This window comes from Dermacentor variabilis, chromosome 2 (assembly GCF_050947875.1).
Source record: "Dermacentor variabilis isolate Ectoservices chromosome 2, ASM5094787v1, whole genome shotgun sequence".
Classification (NCBI taxonomy): Eukaryota; Metazoa; Arthropoda; class Arachnida; order Ixodida; family Ixodidae; genus Dermacentor; species Dermacentor variabilis.
In genome coordinates, this window is record NC_134569.1 from 164489474 (window position 1) to 164513881 (window position 24408).

Sequence of the window (24408 nt, forward strand, 5' to 3'; positions counted from 1 at the left end):
ATATTAAGGACAACTATTCAATAGCTAAAGCTATATAGCCTAAGAATACTAAAATAAGCACAAATCGGGTGCTCGGTAGCGTTGGCGATACGCCAGAAACCTATATGTGCAGTAGGAGAATCGTAAACTGGGATACATAACGCAGAAATGACACAAGGACGAAGCAGGAACACGGGACGCGTCCGGTGTTCCTGCATCGTACTTGTGTCATTTTTCGCTCCATGTATCCCAGTTTACGATTGAACTACCAAAACGCCTAAACTTCTTTCCTGCTAAAGCGTAGTATAGCAGAAGCCGCAGCAAATGTACATAGATTCCTTTATGAGTACAGCAGTTATTATGACTCCGAAAGAGAAACAAATTAGCGATAATAACATTTGGAGGCTGATGCGCGTTCACACTCGTAATTTCGGGAAGGGCGTCCTTAGCTGTCGCCTATTTATTTTTAGAGGCTAAATCTAACGGCATGCTTTTTTACAGCTCCCGAGCAAAGATGCACTCGTTAAAATGCGGAAGCTGCCGAAATACGTATACAGTCGAGCGCATTTACAACTAAGTGCTTGGGGTCTCCAGAATTCTTCGTCATGCAGGTCACTCCAATGTGAAAGTCGCCCAGCGCACAGCTCGCACAGGAACAGGGACAGAGTTATTCCTTCGTTATACCGGTAATTCCGTTCTAGAGGCGTTCTTTGTGCACGTGCTCGACTATACACTAGTGCATGAACACAGATTTCAAATATCGATTTCACTTCAGACGTAGGTAAATGGGCGAACAACACAAAAACAGCTACGATATTTCTTCGCGGTCGCTGTGCAAATATTGTGGCAAAACCATCTTCTGTTACTGGAGATTTTCACTTTGAAGGATAGCCTTGAAACCCTTCCGGCCCTGTTCATTGAACTGGCGTGCCGAAGCGGACAAAAATATTTCAATGCACGCTGATTTCACATTAACTTGCTTTAATTGTGTGAAAGATAAAGGCAACGCAGTCATGAAATGACTGGACCATTTGACTTCCAAAAAAAGTAAGTAAAAGCGCTGTTATTTTCCTGTAAGATGTGCAGTGGCGAGACACTTGCGGACATCGAAATAAAAAAATGTGAGGAAGAGACACTTCATGTTAACAATCCACAGTCATGTGTGATCATTGCATTATGTTTGCCTCTTCGGTATTCCAAGTACGGAAATTCAAAAGTGCACATTTTTGCCGAGGTTCTAGATAGTGAAATCTGTTCGCTTGCTTTCAGATGTCATTGCTTGCCCTCTCGGTTATGATTGCTGCTGTCGCGGCTGGCTATGGCTATGGACACGGCTATGGTGGCTATGGTGGATACGGCGGCTACGGCGGCTACGGTGGATACGGCGGTTACGGTGGATATGGCGGCTATGGTGGTTACGGCGGCTACGGAGGGTATGGTCACGGAGGTTACGGCGGCTACGGAGGATACGGCGGCTACGGAGGATACGGCGGCTATGGAGGATATGGCGGCTACGGAGGATACGGTGGTTACGGAGGATATGGTCATGGTGGTTACGGCGGCTACGGGCATGGGTACAAGCTCATTAGCTATGGACATGGCTACCACGGATAGCTTTCTTCATAAAGCCTTATTTATTAGACTGTAAATAAACGTACCTGCGGTTTCAACGTCGCTCTGTCTAGCCATCTCTTCTGCCATATAGAAGATGCAACATCAGCATTCTTCACTGCAAACGAGACAACGCTACAGTCACATTTCATTACAAACACCCTGTGTTTCTCAGCATAGTTGCAGAAAGAAGTAAATACCCTGCCACAATATACGATTTATAAATTTTGCTTCCGACATTTAGGCAGAGCAGGCGATGCAGCCCAGTAAAATTTTTACACCCTGAAGGGTGTTTCCCACTTTTGCACCTTCAATTACACCTATCTAGCGCCGATTTGTTCATGGCTCCCCGTAACATAAGGGCGTGGGCGACGACATGATATCACAATAAAAGGTTCATATCTCTAAGGGTGGTAAAATGGGTGTTGAGTACCGTTTGAACACCCGTGAAGAAGGGTGTTCTTAGCACCATAAGCGTATGCGATAAGCGAAAGCTCTTAAGCTCGCATAAGCGAAAGCTCTTAAGGTCAAGTTGCAAGTGTAACGGACAGGATGCGATGCGAACGGATGCTTGCTGCGATACAGGATGTCATCTGATGCAAGATTTCTTACAAAATAAGGACGCTTGATGATATTAGAGCTTTTTAGGAACAATATTGGAATTTATTATGCATTCCAATATCGACCACCAACTAGTCCGCCTATACCTGTTAAACATGTTACTTTCTAGTTCAATGAGCCATGTTCTTCCTTCCAATCCGCGCTTCTCCTGTGTGTTTCCTTCTTCGTCCGTTGTCGTTTGCGCGGGTACATAATGTATTCCAATATCGACCACCAACTAGCCCGCCCCTCCCTGTTAAATATTTTAGGGACAACTTGATCGTGTAACAAATAGACATCCTATTTCCGAATATCTCTACGCATGAGTACATTTATTACTTTCGAGGACTGCTTTTGTTTTTATGACCGCACTAATTTTCCCCCGCTGATTGATGTCTCCAACGTAACAATAAATTATGAATTGCTTCGTCATGTCTCTAGTTGGTATCAGCGAGCCATACCACTGCAGTTGCTCACGACAAACGTACATATGTTGCATTTCTGGCCACTTACGATGAACTATAGTATAACCAAAAGATTTACTGAACTTGTACAGTGAATGAGTTGCAATAGAGGATAACGCACTTTCTGTAGAAGCAATATCTGATATTTTTTAGGCTATACACAACTTTTAAAAATCGCTTGTTGCCGATGGCATAATTCTAGTCCTTGAGCCGGATTACTCCAACAAGTGGCCATTACTCTCGCAAGAAAAAAAAAACTGAAAACTGAAAATCCTCTGCAGAAGAGCCAATAAGGCATCAAGGGTGCACGATAAATTACCAGAGCCGTTTTGTGGTTTGCACAGAAGCCGTGGTGTATTCTATACCTTTGAAATGTGGAAAAAAGTATATAGGGCGAACTTCAAGATGCACAAACGAAAGACTAAAGGAACATAAACTTAGCGTCGAGCAGGCGAACAGGAATCTAGGTATCCACGTCAGGGATTGCCCCTCTAAAGTTTGTTCCGCAGAATTCAGACGCTGTGAAGTGCTGAAAAAACACAATGACCAGTTGGTTCGGGAGATGATTGAGGCAGCCGAGACTGCCAGACTTCGTGACCAATGCGTTAGCGCGCCGTCCTTGTTACTAACAAAAAAAAAGAGAGAACTTGATCTTTTGCACCTACAATCATTACATTGTGTGCAAAAATATTGCGTGTTTCACATGACGTGCAATTACGTGTCTGTGACAAGTGTGGACAAAGGTATAAGAAGCCGTGTTTCTTTCAAATAAACATTGTTGAAAGTCAGCGCTTGTAGTGTCGTCTTCTCGTCTCATGTCCCATCTATGCTTTAGCCCTTTATGGATAACATTCCTAGAGATTAAGGGAGCTTACTAAAACGTAGACAGGGAATTGCTATGGAATATTCTCAAGCAAGAGAACATAGACGACGATTCGAAGGAGCTGTTAAAGCACACTTATAGGAACAATTGAGTATAAATCGCGTCAGAAGACCATAAATGCAGTGAGGTTGCGGAAAATCACTGAGGATTGAAACAATGTTGTCCTGTCTCTATTGCTGCGCATGCCTTATGTTAAGAGCATGGAAAGACGACTGAAATACAGTGACATAGGTTTTAATCTATCCTTGCATCCTTAATAGGCAAGAGGTACAACAGAAGGTCCCTGAGCTGGTGCATGCGGAAGACATAGTGCTACTAGTGGATACCGGAAGTGATGTATACAGCGGCTTGCGAATGTCAGCAGGAATGCAGCGACGCATCTTTAGGCATTATGCTTAGCACATAGAAATCGGGAATTGGAGTCTTTAATGAAGAGACAAGAAATGACGGGGTATCATTTCAACAGGCAGTCAAACTGATTGCCAAGCAATACAGCTACCTGGGGATATACTTAAACGAAAGAAAGACCCGCTCAAGCGCGTACCAAGATAACCTAAAGATGAAAGGGAAGCGTAATGCAGCAATAATTAAACATAGAGCACTTTGGGGCTACAATAAACACGAGGTGTTGCGAGGAATCTTGAAAAGTGTAATCGTGCCAGAGCTGACGTTCACAAATACCATTCTCGGCAATAAGTCAGAAATCCTGTCGGGCTTAGAGATTATAACCAAGATGGCGGTGGGCCGACTGATCTTGGAGGTGCAGGGTAAGACCACAAATGAGGCAGTCCAAGGTTACATGGGTTGGGCTTCTTTTGAAGTCGGAGAAGCCCACAGAAACAAAGTTTTCAGAGTAAGGGACATGGATGCAAAGAAATGGCAGGCGAAAGTGCACAAATAACGGTACCTCGATGGCGTGGACTCGGAATGGAGGAAAAGGCGAACAAACTCGGAAACCTAGTACAGGGTAATTGAAAGTGTAAATAGATAACCAGAAGTGATAAACAAAAGAAGTGAGAGATACAGAGACGGCAGATTGGATGCAAACGATGGAAACAAAAAGACCGTGAAGATTTACAAGAACGGATAGAAAGAATTTCGAAGGGGAAATCTTTATGACGACAACGCAAAGGGGTGTGCCTTGCTATTTCAGGCCCTAGCTGGCTGGCTGAGAACAAAAACGTACCGGAGCAAAGATGCGTCACAGGATGACGCATATGTGTGCTGTAAAAGAAGTCCGGAAACTACTCGTCACTCGTAATGGATTGCCAAGGCATAGTGACTCAGCGAAACCCGCAGGGAGTGTCCAGCTTCCAGAAGCGTTAGGATTCACAGATGGAAGGATTAACGGGTCAGCAGTCGATACAAAATGCAAGTAGAGTGCTGGTGGAAGAAAAAAAAAAGAGATTGATAGAACCGGAATCATTGCAAGTGCAGGTAACAGTACCATATAGTGATAGAAGTTTCATATGGAAATTTCAGATTGATATCAGATGGGAGAAGGGCTAGATAACGATAGATGTACCAAAAGCCGATTAAATCAAGCAGACTAGGGGACCATGTGTCCCAGCCCCGTTTCAAAGGGCATGCCAGTCATCATCATCATCATCATCATCATCATCATCATCATCATCATCATCATCATCGCGAAGGTGTTTGCAGCGTGTACTGAAAACTTTAAATAAATGTTGCGAGCTGCACAGAACAGAAAAAAATTAACCTTAGGTTAGCTCTACGCGTGTCAGTGTGTCTGTTTTTTGCCTTTTTTCTCGTTTGCTATCTACTTACTCGGAAACGTTCAAAGCGGACTACCGCTGACGCTTCCCGCTATAGGTCGTGATAATTAGCTTACCCCATGTTATTGATATGAGATGATTATGCCGGATCACATTTAAGTAGCGAGACGGTGAAAACGTAAACAGGCCGACCACATAGCGTAGCGCAGGAAAGATGCCGAAAGGAAACGTGGCACTCCAGCCACCAACGACAGCGCATTTCAGACGTCTAGTCTAAAAAGACCCCAAACGCTGTCCGAAAGGTATGGTCTTAAAACGAGGTCTCTAAAGACCGCCAAGCCTTCGCCGCATTATCTTTTTTTTTTTTTACACGCAAGCGAACGCGAGCGCGGAGATTGACCGTGATCCGTCTAAAGCGGTGCGGCGCGGCTTTCCCGAACGTTCGTCACGGGCCAGCGCCGCAGCGACAGCGGCTCAACGGACAGCGCAGCTGAAGGCCAGTCAGCGCAGCCAATGTGGCTAGGGGGGGGGGGGGGTGCAGCTGCGTTGGGCTTTTCAGGGCGGCGCTGCGCGAGAGTCCGTTCTCGTCAAAAGCGTGACGATTGATGCGACAAGAGTGAGAAGGCGAAAGACGCTTGTCGTGATACTCTTCTTCTATAAGCGTCCATTCTTGGGGGCGGGGGGGGGGGGGGGGGACGCGCAAGCAAAGCGCGAAAACCGTCTTCTATCTCAGTATTCTCGTGACGGCGCCGCGTCTCCTTTTAGGAAGTGTTCTCTTTCTGCGGGCCGCCCACAGAATATAAGCTGGCCGGCCAACACCGGAGCGGCAAATATGTTTCCCGGTATATTTCTTGGAGGGAGAGCGGCGTGCTGAGCATGGGAACCGGTATATAGGCGCGGCTTAGCTCAACCGCCATCGCCTTTGAAGACGCCACCTGATTCGCTCTCGCACCGCACCCTGCGCCCTCTCGGATAACACACGTCGGCCCCACTCCTCAGGCGGGAACATGAAGACCGTGGTAAGGCTTAACGATAAAGGGGTTCTGTTACGAAACTCTAAGCGAGTGGTTCGAAGGGTATTGTTAGTTCCAAGCGTATAGGATGACCTTTGTGACGTCATCGAAAACAGCATTTTCCTCAACATTAGGTCTGGCTTGTGAAATTTACTTTCTTTTTTCTTTTATGCTTACAAAAACGTAAAATGCTAACAATGTCGCTCCAGTCAGGTTTGGGAGAGGCTCTCATCAAAGCGCGGTGACGTCTACGAAATTTTCGGGGAGCACCGCGGTGCCTTCTCGGTCGCACAGACCTTTCAAAATATGCCTGGTTTCGCAGAGCCCTGTCGATCATTGTGGTCTTGCGAAATCTCGCTTGACGCTAGACACTCCAGCGAAGTTACTGTTAACGTTTGGTCATTAATCTTCGCTGACAATTACACATCCACGAACGCCCAAGGCAATCTTGGACGTCCAGACTGTACGGAATATAAAGAGATACTTCCACGTGCTACGGTTGCCATAAAACAACGTGGCAGTGTTCACCATTATCCCTGGGGGGGGGGGGGGGGCGCTAGTTTGAATGCAAAAGCTGTTCTTGTTGGTCTAAGACAAAATACTTTGTAGCTAAAGGAAACGCGAAATGTAACACTAAAATTAACCAGTTTTGTTGCTTTTGCAGCTTTCTCTGAAAACTTTAAATAAATGTTGAAAGCTATAAATATTTGCGGATACACCTACAGTAGAACAATACTGAGGACGTCACTGCATGCCTGTGCTGGGGCATGACAGAAGAAATTAAACCAACGTAGCGACAGTGGTAGCTCATAGTGCTCTAATGGGGTCAGAGCACCGCGGTGTGCAAGCGTGACAAATTAACGATTGAAATTCGCAGAGCCATTTCTGGGCGTTCGCAGTGGCGTCATCCAGTAAAGCTAATTGCTTTTGGGTCTTTCGGTTGAACGACCAAGTTCTATGTCTGCTATATTTCTATAATAATAAACACCATCGCGTTAAACCGACGTTACAGGCGATGCTAAATCGGGATTGACAGGTATACGCTAGTGTTCTCGCATTTGTTTGTCAGACAAAAAGAAAGCTTGCTCAACTTTTAGCCATGGAAGTAGCACCTCAATATTATTTCGTTTTGTACAGCAACCCATTTCACTATTATAACTTACGCCATAATTTTGGCGTCAAATGTCTTTAATATCAGTCTATGAGGTCACTTGCTATAAGCGCATGTAACGAAGACATGTTATACTAATGTCGCTTATATCATTGCAGCCGAGCTACTAACGCGTCTTACTTTGATATCGTTGTGTAAAGTAAAGAAACCATTACTCAACTGTGCATTTGAGAGAGCTCACTAGCAGGTATAATCCCTCAAACTCAAGCCTTTGCTCATCAGGAGGTATAAGGCCTGCAATTGTGCAATTTTGGTGAACATTCACGCTTGCTCGGTTATGGCCACCCTGCGTTCGACACATAGGGTCCACAAATGGCGGCATGAAGAGAGACAGCTACACAGAGGGGTGCCAATTTGATCCCGTCCCCTTTGACCACGGCGGGCCTACTAAGAACAGGGAGTGAGCACCGTCACAAGCTGTATCATAAGTCAAACATGCAAGCTTTGTAATACGTGAATAAATGCCCTGCGCTTTAATTTGGTGTCGTTGTGTAGAGGAAAGAAACCACTACGCGGTCTCTCACGTGCGTCACGCCACGCCTGACGCAGTCGGAGCTAAATCTAGGCTGGCGGACGGCGTTCAGAGAGGCACGGCTTGGCAGTACGTTTGTCGATCCAAACTGAAGTACCCGTGTTTGAGAGAGCTCACTATGCCGTAGTGGGTATACAAGATGTTTCACGTGCACTGCGGCTGCATCCCTGATACAGCCGGCCCTATTTTATTTCTACGTCACTCGCTGGACAGCCATTACATACCTTCTTCTCAAGCTCCTTAATCTCCGAGTTTCAATCCTGTATGTTAGTATTGGTAGCATGCACTCATTGGTATGCTTTCTTTTTAAAGGTATCGGTACTCTGCCAGTCATTGTTTGCGAATGCCATGTGCTCTTCAACACACTTCCATTCTTTCATGTGGACATTCTCCTGTTTATTTTCGTACAGTCACGCGCCACGGAGCGAAGTGCAGTTGCTGCTTCTGTTCACGAGAGTAGAACTGGCACACATCTACGACTGTTGTGCTCAGAATGGGACCGATTCGTCGGCGCAATCATTTTCGCTGACACCGCAGTGCGCCCTGGTGCACACTGGTGCACCAGTGGGGTGATTCCGGATCCTGGTGGGGTGATTTCCGGATCGTTACTCATTTTTATGCATTCCAATCTGTTTTAACGCGCTAGCGTTAAGAGCCCCATGTTGCAAAATATCCTATGTCGGTGTCGTACGTCGTTCGGCGAAAAATAATTCCGAACCACAACCGCGCAGGCCCTCCGCGTGGCGCAGAGGCGCTACTGAATTAATTGAATTCCTCAAAGTAAAATTCGTAGAAAAAATCGTAAGGTACGACCTGAACACAACCTACAGATATGATAGCACCAAAGTTTAGTTTGAATATTCCAGAAAACATAATTCTGTTACGCAGAAACTCAAACAAAACCCCTTTAGCGAGCGGCGCGGCCCGCTCGATTCCTTGTAACAACACCATCGTGCTTGCCACCACGCATCCGCAAGAAAGTTGCGGTTGCCGGGAAGTGTGACAAGCAGTCAGGGATCATTGAAATTTATCGCGTTTCACTCTTAAAGGCAAAGCTTAAACGTCCTTCAAGTTTTTTCTTTCCTATACTGATGGGTAGCAAACCGGTCTTTTCTTCTGGCTAACATGACTGCATTTCCTCTCTCTCTCTCTCTCTCTCTCTCTCTCTCTCTCTCGCTTGCGCTCTCGGCCAAAAGTGGTCCTTTTGCCGCTTCAACAACTTAACATTATGTAGTATTTTTGTTGCTCGTCATTTTAAGGGATGACGTGTGGTCATCTTGGCGTTTATTCTATTTGTTTATTTTCAGCTGTCCCTGGTCACTTTCTGCTTTGCGGCTGCTGTCCTGCTGGCTGGCTACGGTTACGGATACGGCTTAGGGGCATATAATGGCTATGGAGGATACGGCGGCTACGGAGGTTACGGCGCAAATGGCCTCTACGGCGCATACGGTTTGGCGGGGGGCTTTGGCGGCTACGGGATTGGCGGCTTAGGAGCCCTCGACTACTACTGACGGATCTTCTGCGCTGCATTAAACGGACTGGAAATGTGCTGAAGCCACTTTTCGTGAATTTTTTCTGTCTCTATTCTTCCATTTTTTTTTCCTTTTCGATAAAGCGAATACTAGGACAAGTGTTCCTGACGTTTACTTCTCATCGCTGAGATAGCAGAACGTTGTAAAACGCCCGACGACACTCATGTGAATGATGGAAGCAACTTGCGGCGGTATAGCGCACGGTAGCACTTCAAGATTGCAGGGCTACCGTGTAATTTCTCTTTGGAGAGACACTCAGGAATACAGAAGCTTGTTCATACAGGCTTATACCGGAATACTGTGAGACATATGCATATGTCTCTTCCACCAGCGATTTCATTCGCATACCCTCGAAGCGGTCACCAACTCCGTAAGCTAAGCTATAGTCGCGTTTCCCTCCACAGCCTCACGTCACTTGCAGTTGTTTCTACACCCACATCGTTCTTTCTGCACACAGCTACAGACTGATAGAACGTTCCCAACCACGCTGTTCTGATGCTGATCAATTTCGAAGCCTCTACTACCTTAAACTCGAATACATCGTAAGGTTCCTCACCGTCGAGCTACTAATACGTAATACGGAAATAAATAGCTCAGTCGACATTATGCGACAGTTTATTAAGCAGACTTCCCTCACATCACTTATCTTAACCAAGATGCCCGCGTTCCAGCACTGTTCGAGCTTCGACAAGCGTTTTGACTGCTCGGACGGCGGAGGGGAAAAAACGTCTGCAGGAATTGCGTCACCAGCCAACTTGTTGATACCTTACTTACCATTACAGACAGAGGTCCAAAATCTGGTTAGGTCAACAAAGTTGGGTGGAGAAGCACACGTGCAGGTTTTCCACATATTGACTAAGACGTAAGCGTAAGTTTCGACGTTTCTTTATAAGCTGAAAGATTGGCGTCATTATATTCCAACATTGGGTTGACCGTGCGCATTTGTTTTCAGTTATCTCACTACCACCAAGACATTTCAGAAATGGCAGCATAGCCCGCTGAGTCACGCACCCTATAGCGTTGGCAGAGCAGAGCCTCCGACTTCGTATTTCTGGTTGCAATGGCCACGGCGGCGATGAGGAGACGTCGTAGTCACGGAGGGCGACCAGACATTGATGAAGTCATGACAGGGCTTGAAGCTACTTACGTAAACCGTCTCGTGTTAGCAAGAGCGGGTGCAGGAAGCAGGTGTCAGCGACTCTACGATGTAATTAACAAGCGTCGTGGATTGGAAGACCCGGTAAGGGTCGTATTATCTTGAAACAAGCTTAGAAAACAGGTCTGGAGACTGAGGCAGAATTCAGAGGCGCACTGTGTGAGCCAACTGAGAAGGCCTTAACAGTCTTATCGAAGAGTCTAGTAGATCTTTATGAAGGCCTTGTGTCGCAGAAGCGGATGATCGTGCGAGCGGACTTTCTTCAACGCCCTGAGCGAGTTCCGAGACAGATTGTATTTGGAGATATCCGGACGGAACGGAGACTAGTGTCGAGAGTGCAAGGAGGTCTCGCGTTTCTATAGCAGAAGATAGAATGAAGGAGCCTGTATTAGCTTGTATGGCGTTAACATGAGCATAGGCGACGAATGGTCGAACCAAGTACTGATATGAATGATCGAAGAGAGAGTGCGTGTAGAGCATTCCGCAGAGTGTGCGGTTAAATCATGTCAGGTCTTTAACTCAAGCATGATAGCTATTGATGGCACGGCGAACAGTGCGGCATTCGGTTAGCGGTTCTTGACCTGAGACAGAAAGTCGCTCTCGATCACCAAGTACCTTTCTTTCAGTTACCAGCCAAGTACCCAGCGTGTCACTGCAGATGGCGTGAGATGGCGCCACTACAAGCGAGGAAATTGAAATCTGTGATCAAATTGGGAGAAGTATCGTCATGACTAACATGTGGACGAAACAAAGAATTGCAATCATTTTGAGAAAGCGGAGGGAGGCAACATTAACGTCCTCTTTCATTTATTTGAGAGCAATGTCTCAAAATATTCAGAAGAAGCAAAGAAAAAAAAAGAACAGGGCGCGTCATCATGAGCACTTTCACAATGTCAGTTTATTATTTCCATATCCCGTACTCTTCCGCGAAATGCCGTAATATACTTATGCCTACTGCCTGAATGAAGGTTACGAACCCCTCCCTCATTTGCCTTCACGTGGGCAACTCGAGGCATCCCTCCGTTTGCGTATTGGCACGGCCGTCATGCCGGCGTTCAGAACCCAATACCTTGTTATATTATTGCAGCGAACCTGTGAAACTTACCACGCAGACAGCTCATCATCTACTACGGACGGGTCCTAGCCTATCCGCACTGAGGAATAAATGCCTTACTGAACTACAGAGCTCAGCTGTTACGATAAACGAATGCATCCTGCAAAAGAGAAAACCACCTAAGGCAGTTTGCTGTTATGCCTGCTGAGGGAGTAAAACAATCGACCTATAATCCAGGAACCTCACTTGAAGCACCACAGCGGTTGCCGTTTATATATCAAAAATCCTGTACTTATGTACTTATGCTATTTCTTTTCCCGCTTTTCGCGCTTCGGCAGTGGTCAGAGCGACGATCCACCCACATTATGAACATGATCAGCCGCCCTTGAACGGCCCAATTTTCATACTGGCAAGAGTGACATAAGATCGAGTGGAAGGCATCGCTACGGAAATCGCGGCCATGGTATGCTGCAAAGGAAAGTAGACAGATTTAGCTGACCGTTTATGGTCTGCCCCACTGAAACTCGAATCTTGTAACAACCTGAATATAGCAGTTCGGCGAAAACACTAGTGCGCGTGCGCATAACAGTCATGTCGACAGCGGAATTGGCGCCACTGTGCCGCTTCTTATAATAGTGGGCAAAGCTGAGCCAGGCCAGGCAGACTGCGCGTAGCAATCAAGGGTAGCAGGAAGACACGCTTATCGACAATGTGAAATCAACGCATTTGTCTGCACTGTCTCAGCGCGTGAAATTCAGCGAAGCGTACCTTAAGCGATGCTCGGCTAAGACTAGCTGACAGCTTACATTAATTAGCCAGGTCAGGCAGGCCGCAGAGGCCAGTGGAGCCCTGAAGGGAGGGGCTCCGATCACACCTCTTTAATCTCTTTTTCAGTCTAATAAAGTCTCTCTCTCTCTCTCTCTCTCTCTCTCTCTCTCTATATATATATATATATATATATATATATATATATATATATATATATCATAAGAAGCCAACAAAGATGCCAAGGATAATATAGGGGAATTTACTTGTGATTACTAATTGAATTGAAGAAATTATACTTTAATGAAAACGAAATTGAGTGAAAAGGATAACTGGCCGCAGGTGGGATACGAACCTACCTCTTCGCATTACTTGTGGGTTTATTGACCAGTTGCCGTCACCCAAGTAGATCACGTACTCGTGTAGCCAGCCTGCCGCAGAGAGGATGCTTCATGGCCGCCGCCTAGGTTTGCGAGGGGTGGCGCTGGCTAACACTCCCAGGGTTATTTCTAGCAGTAAAACATAAATACGCCAGGAAGTGAATGGGAAAACGGGGCCGCGGTAGCTCAATTGTTAAGAGCATCGCACGCGTAATGCGAAGACGTGGGGCTCGTATACCATCTGCCGCCGGTTGTTTTTTCATCCACTTTGATTTTCATTAATCTATAATTTATGGCACTTCAATCCAATTAATAAGTACAAGAAAATTTTCTTATGTTGTCCTTGGTAGCATTGTTTATTTGCTTCTGATAACATGATAAATAAAAATTGGGCCCCTCGGTCCCCTTTCTCCTCGTTTTCTCTGTCTCTCTCGATATATATATATATATATATATATATATATATATATATATATATATATATATATATATATATATATATATAGAGAGAGAGAGAGAGAGAGAGAGAGAGAGAGAGAGAGAGATGCGCCTTCTTAACAATGTTCATGCGCCCCATGAAAGAACTAGCGCGCGCTCTGCATCTTTTCCAGGCAGCACAAACTACCTTATGGAACTTATTCGCAATGTATAAGGTTTTGTGCGCTATATTTACATGCATCAGTGTGCATGTGCACACGCGTATGTTTGCTTGTCACTTCGTGCGTCTGTTTGTCTGTCGCGTGCGTGCATGCGTGTGTGTATACGTGCAAGTATCTTCCAACTAAATAGCGCTACAAGCGGGACAACGCGGGCAGCAAACACGCATAGCGCATGCATAAGCATGCGTACTTGTATGGTTGTATTTGTGTGAGTGTATATGTATTTATGCACGTGTGTATGCGTGCGTCTGTGCGACAGTGTGCTCGTATGTTCGTGCATGTATGTGCGCGTGTACATATGTCTGGGCCCGTGTGTGGGAGTACGTGCGTATGTCTATAGAGTTTATGCGTGTGTGTGGTCTTGTGAAAGTGGGTGTGCGTGTATGCATGCGTGTGTGTGTGTGTGTGTGTGTGTGTGTGTGTGTGTGTGTGTGTGTGTGTGTGTGTGTGTGTGTGTGTGTGTGTGTGTGTGTGTGTGTGTGTGTGTGTGTGTGTGTGCGTACTGAAATGCGTGCTTGTGCATGTTTGTCATGTGCTTGTGCGGGTGTCTGTGAGTCCATGCGCGTGAATGTGCAAGTGCATGTTTCTGCGCGTGCATGTTTGTGCATCTATGTGCATGTTCGTGAGTGTCTGTATCTGTGTATGTGTAATGTCTGCGCCTGTGTACATGTGGGCTCCTGTGAGTGCGTATACGCATGTCTTTTCCTGTGCGTGTGCGTACACGTGTCAGCTTGTGCGTGCTTGTGCGTGCTTGTGTGTGCAAGTGTTCAATTATTTGCGCGTGTGCACGTGCGTGTGCGTATGTTTATAGAGTTTATGCGTGTGTGTGGTCTTGTGAAAGTGGGTGTGCGTGTATGCATGCGTGTGTGTGTGTGTGTGTGTGTGTGTGTGTGTGTGTGTGTGTGTGTGTGTGTGTGTGTGTGTGTGTGTGTGTGTGCGTAGGCATATGTGTGCGTACTGAAATGCGTGCTTGTGCATGTTTGTCATGTGCTTGTGCGGGTGTCTGTGAGTCCATGCGCGTGAATGTGCAAGTGCATGTTTCTGCGCGTGCATGTGTGTGCATCTATGTGCATGTTCGTGAGTGTCTGTATGTGTGTATGTGTAATGTCTGCGCCTGTGTACATGTGGGCTCCTGTGAGTGCGTATACGCATGTCTTTTCCTGTGCGTGTGCGTACACGTGTGAGCTTGTGCGTGTTTGTGTGTGCAAGTGTTCAATTATTTGCGCGTGTGCACGTGCGTGTGCGTTAGTGGTAGTGTGTGTGTGTGCACGTCTGTGTCCGTGTATATGTGCGAGTGTGTGCGCATGTCTGTGCGTGGGTGTCGGTTTGTGCAAGGCTCTCTGTTTCGCGGCTTTTAGCTGCAGACCTGTGTTAGTGCATGTGTATGTGTGTGTTTCTTTGAATGTCTGCATATGCCTGTTAACCGATTTCTGTCTATGTGTGTGCTTGTGTAAGCATGTGTGTTTCTGCATGCACGTGTGTGCTGCGCGTGTAAGTCTCCGTATGTGTGTACCCGTGTATGTGTGTGTCTATGTAAGTGCGCTCGTGTGTACGTGTTTGTGTAATTGTGCTGGTAGGTTTGTTCATGCTTGTTCGTCTGCATTTGTGTGTGTGAGTATGCGTATGTCTTTCATACACCCTCGTCCCACTGCCTCCAGCTCTCCTAAGATCTTTCCATATATGAGAGCAACGAGCGCGCGTATACTGTATGCCGTTCACGCACATTGTCACGATAGGTTGATTATCTACTGCACAGAGGAACCTGATTTAGTAAACTGGAGCAAGCATCAGCTGGTCCTCTGGGGAACCCTGCAGGCGGCACCCCGGGCACAATTTCAACAGTCGCCATATCGCAATATCTCGACAGAACTTCACTGAACCGATCAACGTATTTCTGGGAAAACAAGCAGCACATACGTCCTCCGCACATTTATTTGGCAGCTTTGTGCGAAGCGCTTACCAACATCGCCCACCAACAAACTGCGTAGCACCGTGAACGCACGCTACTCACCTTGAAAAAAAAAAAACGGCTGCGTTTTATTCTTTTAATTCCAGTTTCACAGTCCCGGGCGATATATAGGCGATTGAAAATCGGTGGCGGGCGAGCGCGCAAGGCGCGCGCCGAGCAGCCAACGGTGTCCATGATTTGAGAACAATGAGGGCGCGGCCATAGCGGGGCTGCGAATTCTGTAACGGGCCATCGGCCACGGCGCTCAGCTGTGCGGCGCGCCCGACACCGATATCCTGAGAGGCCCCAACAGAACCGGAGAAGGGGCGGACAAGGTTAACGCAACTCGTTCGGTTCCCGGTGTTCGCTTCGAAATGTGAGGGGGCCGCCGTTGTAACAAATGTCATTCTTTATGCTTCTAAGCTACTGCGCAATTACGACTGTCAGTTTTGTGCTGGCTGGGATATGGATACCTTACCACTACTTTTCCTTTTGATATCGTTGGTTTCAGCTTGTCGGCGTGCGAACACCGTGCACTAGGTAGAGAAATAGGACGGACGAGCGAAATGGAAAAGAAAAGAAATCTATTGACGTGGTAGCAAAATGCTTCCGCGCGCATTTTTCCAGTCTAGCCGCAAAAGTGCGGTTATGCCCCTCTCTTTCTCAGGTTCTATGGGAGGTTGTGACGTAAGCTGCCTCGTTTCGACAGGAAAGGGGTGCGCGAGACAGTAGAGCTGGGGACTGGCATATATATATGGGCGCTGCAGGTCCATGTGAACACACCGGCTGATCTTTGCCTGCAGTGCAAAGGACGCTATCGGATAACACGCGCCATCCGCCAGCTATACACGGGAGAAACATGAAGGCCCTGGTAAGATAAAACTCATATAATCGCTCGGGGAGAGTATATATATATAGCGTACTCTACAGACGAGTGCCGAAATCGATGTTTATCAGAATATGGCCTCTAGCACAGCAAACTTGGTTTTCTTTGAGATCAAGGGTTTCGAAATTGAAACCCATCTCTGCATTTCTAACCTCGGATGCATATATTTATGATTTTTAGATCGACATTTACGACTATAGCAAACCAGAAATTAGGTGTTTATTGTTCAGTCATGCATCTGGTGCCGCCAAAGTCACCGACTTCTCGGACAACAGGGGTGAGGCAGAACATGCGGTTGTATACGTATTGAACAGGACCGGAACGAAGCAGTCACTCTTTATTATAATCCACTTGCAGCCTTAACGCGTTCATATGTATCGCAAGTAAAAATTAAAAAAAAGGAAATGAAGTACAGTCCCGGCGCCACGAAGTAAGTCACACATCACCCCTGATTGCGTGAATGACATGGCACGGGAGACATCAATACGCCAACACTTCACTCAGGTGTTGTAGTTAAAGTAGTTTGTAACGAAACCCGAAGCGCGTCAATCAGTACTCTGATTGCTCAGAAACCACGTCTTAATGTTAGTGATTGTGCTCCATTTCGAACGCGTTTCGCGGTGGCTAATGATACCTGCACACATCGCCGCCGTTGTAGTGAATGAAGTGGCTTTTGGATCGTGACTCGACGCTGTGAGAACGTAGAGAACGTCGCTATAAAACGTGGCAATTCTGTTACGACTGGCATGTTTAGCTGAACACCAAGTGGATCAGTGACTTTAGTCATTTGCGTCCCGCTGGCGTTCAGTTCGTATTTCCGTACTGAAATGATTTTACCAACATTGATTAGCTCAGTAAACAAAGCGCTCGCTTCTTTACTTGTATTTATCAAGGACGCTACAAACCTCATAAAACAGCGACGTACATGAGTGGATTAAAAACCGCACGAAGTTATTTTTATTTTTTGACAAAGCAGCAGTTTGAAGAAAGTGTTCCACGGCAGTTTGGGTACTGCCTCCACCTTCATTGCATGGGACTTAGGTCCATCTCCCGATTCTTATTTCTGCTTTTCTTTTTGATATAGCATGTGTTCGATTCCCGCACTTGCATCACTCTGGTGAGCTACATTCTTGGTGAATTTTATCTGTTGCTCTCGCTTGTTCGAGCCCCTGCTTAGTTTACCTCCGAACTGATCATAAATGTTTCTTTGTCTATTTTCTCTCGTCCTCTTGTGTTTTACTGCCGACATTTGCTGTTGTTTTATTTTCGGCGCTACTGTATTACACACAGGCGTAAAACCTGATTTCCGTGCTTTTTATTGTGCGGCAAATTGTGATTGAGGAACTGGCGACGCTAGGCGCCGACACTTCCAGTGCAACCAAATACATGAGTAGATTCAAAATTAAGTGAACATACGGCACCTTTCCAGCTGTCTCTGCTGACCCTCTGCGTTGCATTCGCTGTCGCGATGGCTGGCTACCATGGAGGGTATGGAGGTTACGGCGGCTACGGCGGCTATGGAGGCTATGGCGGTGGTTACGGAGGATACGGCGGCTACGGAGGATACGGTGGCTACGGAGGATACGGCGGATACGGCCATGGTGGTTATGGAGGATACGGAGGTTACGGTGGATACGGCGGATATGGTGGCTACGGTGGCTACGGTGGCTACGGTGGCTACGGCCACGGCGGCTATGGAGGATACGGCCACGGGGGCTACGGTCATGGGTACGGATACAAAGTCATCAGCTACGGCCACGGCCACGGCTACCATGGCTAAGATGTGCCTTCTTGTAGAAATAAATTGTACAGTAGAAAACTTTACATGTGCAAATCATCACTTCTTGAAACGTCCCTCTACGCATTGCGAGAGCACTGTGCGAGCAAACGACTTCCTCTCCCCGCAACACTTTAGCCAAACAGCGCAGAGTTAGTGCGTCTATAAAGAAGCAAACTATGCACGGACATCTAATAGAAGACTGGAAAGAGTTATGTGCTATTACAAGTCCCAGCCAAGGCGTTTGTTAGCTGCCGAAGTTTCTCGCAGCCCTGCTAACTGCTAAGCGTTCGATAAAAGACACTTTGCTTATAACTTACAACTACATTAAGCCAACAGACAACGGCAACAAGGAAATCACAGGCGGAATTACTTGCTTATTCAAATGAAATGTAGAAATTATAAATAAATGAAAACGAAATTGGACAAAAAACCACTGGTCGCAGGTGGGTTACGAACCCACGTCTCCGAATCACGCGTGCGATGCTCTTACCAATTTGCCTATCCATCCATCCATCCTTTCCAAGGAAAGTGGATGGAAAGGCTATCCAGCCTTTCCATCCAGTTTTCGGGGTATTTATTTATGTGTACTGGAGTTAACCTCGGGAGCGTTAGCCAGCTTCACATATACTCACTGTCCTGGCGGCGGATGTAGAACGTCCCTTCTTCCGCATAACTGAAGGCGTCAAAGCTACCGGAGACAAGACCCTCGCTATCTGATGAACGAGAAGAAAAGGGAACAGAACGGCTCCGGTTTCGTAAGTCACAACCGCATAAAGCCAACAGACAATGACTACCGACACGAAACGAATTCATGATAAAACAACTGACCAAAACCCCCGTGCTCAAATGAGAAACGCCATTCCGCACCTCACAAAGATATTGTCATTGTCTGTTGGCTTTATGCGGTTGTGACTCGTGAAAACCGGGCCTCTCTGTTCCCTCTCTTCTCGTTCAATGCTTAGAAGACCATGTCGACATAATCACTCGCGAGTGCACTTATTCATTTCAAAGGCGTGAAGCCTGACCGTGAGTAACGAAGGGTGTAAGTTGATGTGAGTATGACCGCGAGTGAGTACTTGTGAATGAGATTAGGCATGAGTGTGAATAAGTGCATGTTGGTGCGAGTGAGTACGAACATGAGTGACTGCCTGTCAGTGTGTGAGTAGACGCGAGTATGAAAGTGAGTGCGAAGCCTGAAAGAAAATGATGAATGAGTTTCAGTGAGTATTCACATATACTGCCGACTCATGCTTAGAAATATTACAGAATGTTTTATATATTTCGAACCTTGCTTAATTGTGGTTTTTCAATGCTTTCACAAGGTCTTCATCTATCTGTTTGTTTGTTTCAAAGCCCAGCGGGCTGGCGTAACGCAAGCAGGTGTGGAAATATTGAAATATGCTACTTGAACATGTCAAACGTACAGCTCGAATGGACACTGCAGTGGGAAATAAGTTAATATTTAGGCACAACGGCGAGCAATATCAGTATCAAGCACAAGAAAGGAACACATTCTCAATGTTCTGATACCAAGAAAAGTTTGAACATAACCAACTTTTCCAAGATGTCTACAGCAAGATCAACTCATGCAATAATCTACCTCCTAATGCACGGTCAAAATCAGTGGCCTCAAGAATGGTTATCAGAAAATTATTCAGCTTCAAACAGTTTCTGCAGGATGAGTATGTTTAACTGCGTTACATTTTGCAAAACATTGTTTTGCAAGTGTTCTGGCGTCTGTTTAGTGTTTCTTGTAGGTTAGATGAAAGGTGCTGTACAGTTGTATAATTGTCCTGTCAAGATTACACATACTGACTATGCAGCTGTATTTCCTGCACATCTTAAATCTTGTAATTTCACTGAAGCCATAGCTCAGTAGGGTAGCCACGCCTTCCAAATTTTCCAAAATATTTCCAAATATAGCTTCCTTTGTCAGTTTGTATCTACAATATAACGTTCACACTGAAAATCACCGTAGCGTATTTTAAAGAATTCACACATGTACTGTGTTTCAGTACCCTGAGATTATTTAGTCTTGTCATAATTTCCATTTCCATTATTTCAATAAAACTGCATCGCTTTTGAACAGTTTAAAATTTACCACTTTTCATCCATTCAAGCATAAATACTTGGATCAGTCATGTGTGCTGCTTGTATAATTCATGGCGAATAAAAGTGAACTAGCTTCTGAAACCACTCTGATATGTTCACATCTCGTTGGTCCCTGCCACATTTCTTCCCATTTTTAATTAAGAAACATACAGAAGCATGGTAAGCGCTTTGTTTGGCTTTCGCCTTTCTTCCATGCCCGATAGGTTGCATATGCATGTCTTCGCGGCTTTGACGGTGTAAAAAATAAGCAGATTTAAAGACGCGCTCGCGTGTAAACTGGGGCGAGATGTTAGTTCAAATTTAAAAAAATGACAGCCCAAGCACTCCGTACAGATTGTTAACCAGCGAAGCTGAAACGTGCGGCCCCGGTGTTTATCACTGGGTTAATCGCGATGGCTCATTAAACGATGGCTTGGTAGGCTGCCGGATCCTCGGTAAACAGTTTCTGCGTAGACGAGCTCGTTCCCGGTTCTGCTCGCGGAATTGCTGGTCGAAAGCTGCCTGCTCCTGAGACGTACGTATTACGCGTGGCCTACCCATATCGAAGCCGGCGAGAAACTGCTGAGCGCGCTCGGCTGCGACGCAGAGCAACGACGTCACTACTGGCGTAGCTAATCCAACACCACCTAGATTGCACAAAGCTTTTTCACTCCGATCCATGACGCCATGCTACTTGGCCCGACTGCCATATAATCTAATGGGGATGCTCCCAAGTAGGCAACAGTGATTTTGACGTCACCGCTTTGATCATGGCCGCCTTGTCAATGGAAACGTCGTGACAGGTAGCGTGCCGTCATGGATCGGAGTAAACGGGCATTGTACCATCTCGGTAGTGTTGGCTAATAGCGCGCCTTTCTTTCTCTCTTTTTTTTTCCGCGCATGCGCATGGGGTTGCACCGGAGGAGTTTTCGGCGTATAGGCGACCGACGTACAGACGGACGGACGAATCGGCTAGCCATATGAAGCTTCGCTGTAATATAACGCTTTGCATAGCGGTTCAGATGCCGCACCTTGAAATAAGTTTAAACATTCGCGCCAAGGAGCACCAAACATGGGCGTTCTTTCCACTGCCGGACGTGACGTCATGCTTTATTAACATTTTTAATTTACAGAAATTTTTCATCCGACACACCGATGGCGCCGGTTGCAACAGGCCGCCATCTTCTTGATATGCAGACTTTTATGGAAACTTCCCTAGGAGTTTACGTATACCTTAGGATAACTTCAAAAGGCTGAGTGAAGAACAAACATCAATCACATATGCTGGTAGTGAAAAATTTCTAGTGGCAGTAACGCCAACTATTTATGTTTATAATATCATACGATATGTATTCATCCGGATGTGGATGCAGTCTTGTCATCATCATCATCATCATTATTTCTCTCTTCAAAACTCGACATTTAGAAAATACCACTATGTACTGCACAAAATAAATTATTGGCAGACATGCTTCTAACGCCAGGAATATAAAACGACATATTCAATTGTTAAATCATTATGCGGAGTTTTTTTCTCGTTATAACAGCATTACAACCACCTAGCTCAACTTAATAATGTGTGAAATTTCCACTCTAAATATTATATGGTATATATTGGACTTATAACATTCGACGTATCAGTATGCTTTTTGTATACGGTACAAATTAAGTGCATTGTAGCACAAACGGTACTGGAACTGCATTATATTGACAATACGGATTCAGCCTAAATTCACTGAAACGAATAACATATTAGAATGAGCAGCACCTGTTGCAGCCCAGCACATTTCGAGCACAAGTCACGTGTTTTCTGTCTTGGAAAAAGCATATATTTTGCTGTTGCTGCTTATTGTCCTACATGAAATTATTAAAACATACACTTGTATATATATAACATAAATTCAACCTGCGTTATTATGAACTGTATCCTTCATCCTGATGCCACTTTCGGCATTTTATATACAAGATAGTTCGCACAAAGCTGGAAGCTTCAAGTGATGAACAAATGTAGAAAAACGAATGTAAGTGGAGCCAAGGTTTCGAAGAAGAGGCTTAACTTCGTCAGTGTAGCAACCTTTTTGACGAAGACCAGACATGTCATAGTGGTTGCTGTCCAGCCGAAGACCAGTCCCTTTGTCAAAACCTTGGACCCAGGAACATTCCTTGTTCTACCATTGTCCATCACTTCGGAATTTCATGCATTTTTGGTCAATAAGATCTCAAAACCTCTCAAGCTAACGTTGCAATACGAGCACTGCCTCCGATGACGGCTAAAGCGGGTTCTCACCGCAATTTGTGCCGACCTAGGTTATGCACGTAACAGTTTATACGATGTCCTCGCGTAGAACGAAGCGCATACTGCACTTTGCAGTTGTTTGGAGACTGTTTTCGACGTCCTCAGAAGTGTCTTGTCTTCAATGGGGTGACAACAGCGTCGAAGGTAGAAAAGGTACTTTAAAATGTACGATACATACGCGAATGTGTTTCACTTTAGCAACCCACTGACTCAACTCTTTCTATGGAGGTTGTATTCGGGGCGCATAGCGTCAGAGGAGATGTGCTAGCTCTCTTTGATAATTTTGAAGTGGCCGTTAAGAAAAGTGGTTTTATATTTTTCTCATACCGAGATCCGCGATGCTCTTATCGGGTCATTAGAGCGGCGGTGGGTTCTTCCCTTAATAAACGGCTATAGGCCGTGCTCGACGGCTTTTAGCTGAGCGCTCGCATAGCATAGCGGGATCCCATCGAACTTATAGTTTCGACACATTGTTAGTCTTAAAGAGTGGACGCTCGGTAAAATTTTCGTCTACATTATACTGCTTAAGGCGAGAGTAAAATCAATCTATACTCCAAACAAATTTAACGGAATAAATGGACGAAAGGTAACTGAAATTTGTGCAACTGCTAGTTAGGAATATTATCAATGATATGCCATACCTTTACCGGTGAGGGGGGGGGGGGGAAGCGGTGGAGAGGAGTGGTTAAGACAGGGACCCTTTATTGAACGCTTTTCCGTTGAATCTTGCCACGCGCGGTATTTTAGCATGTGACTAAATCAGCCAGTTTTGCACTTGGTCTCCATAGCGTACGTTGCAAGACCTGTAGCCGATAACCGGACCCGCAACTCTCGCAATGCGAAAGGACTCGAACCTGACAACCCTGGATCTCCAGACTTTCACTCAGTAGCGAAATAATCTACCTGCAGTCCTTCAGCGTCACTATGCGCTCCAAGAGGCGTTCATGCTCAAAATAGGCGCACATGGTTTGGCCGTGCCCCGTCAAACGTAGTCACGTCAACAGAAAGATCACTCTTCTTTAGAAATCAAGTCTGTGGAGCAGTGGGAGACTGCGCTGCTCAGCCCCGATCCGGAAGTGCAAGTCGGACTCGTCCGGATGGCTGAGGACGCCGCCGGGGCCCAAGGGCTCCTGGCTGCCGCCTAAAGGGGGAAGAAGACAGAAGAGGATCTCTCACCTCTTCCCCTTCCCTTGACCCCCCATGCCGGGCAAAAAATAAAGTTGTTCTCTGTCTCTCTCTCTCTCTGTCTCTGAAAATAGGCGCAGCTCTTGTCAGTTATCGAAAATCAAGGAAGATAATGGTAATAAACAAAACATTAGATGGATGTAATTTATTTATTTGTTTATTTATTTACTTATTTATTTATTTATTTATTTACGCATTACTGCAGTCAGCAGTGCTGCCCAGGCAGGAGAGGATTACATGAGATGGGTTCGCAACATTTTTTCAAAAGAATCATGTGATTTGCATTGAACAACACTTTCAGGTAGACGATTCCACTCTTCGCTCGCAAGTGGAAGGAATGATTTCTCAAAGGGTTCTGTGCGGGTAAACAATGATTGTACTACTTTGGGATGAAAAATACACAATGACATGTGTGGGGGGGGGGGGGGGGAGCATCTGAAATATATGTGGCATTAGCCAAAGCTGTATGGCTAGGGAACATCAAGTGAAAAAAATTTGAGCCTTACAATTTTACGGACGCGCGTAAAGCGGACCCAATCCGAGTTTTCTTAACGTACCAGAAACACATAATAATCTTGCATAACCTGAGAAGCTAAACTGAGCAGCCAGGAGCTGAATACGCTCCACTTCGGCAATTTTTTTTTTAAACTGTGGGTCTCATACAATGCAAGCGTAGTCTAGGACTGG

General features: G+C 45.8%; 1 protein-coding gene across 1 annotated transcript; it reads left to right on the forward strand.

Moving 5' to 3' along the window:
- The first annotated feature begins 16342 nt into the window (after positions 1 to 16342).
- LOC142570532 (uncharacterized) lies at positions 16343 to 18149 on the forward strand. Its single transcript, XM_075678906.1, has 2 exons — positions 16343 to 16354; positions 17799 to 18149. Exons 1-2 carry the CDS (start codon positions 16343 to 16345, stop codon positions 18147 to 18149), a joined length of 363 nt encoding a protein of 120 aa, XP_075535021.1.
- Positions 18150 to 24408: the final 6259 nt, after the last annotated feature.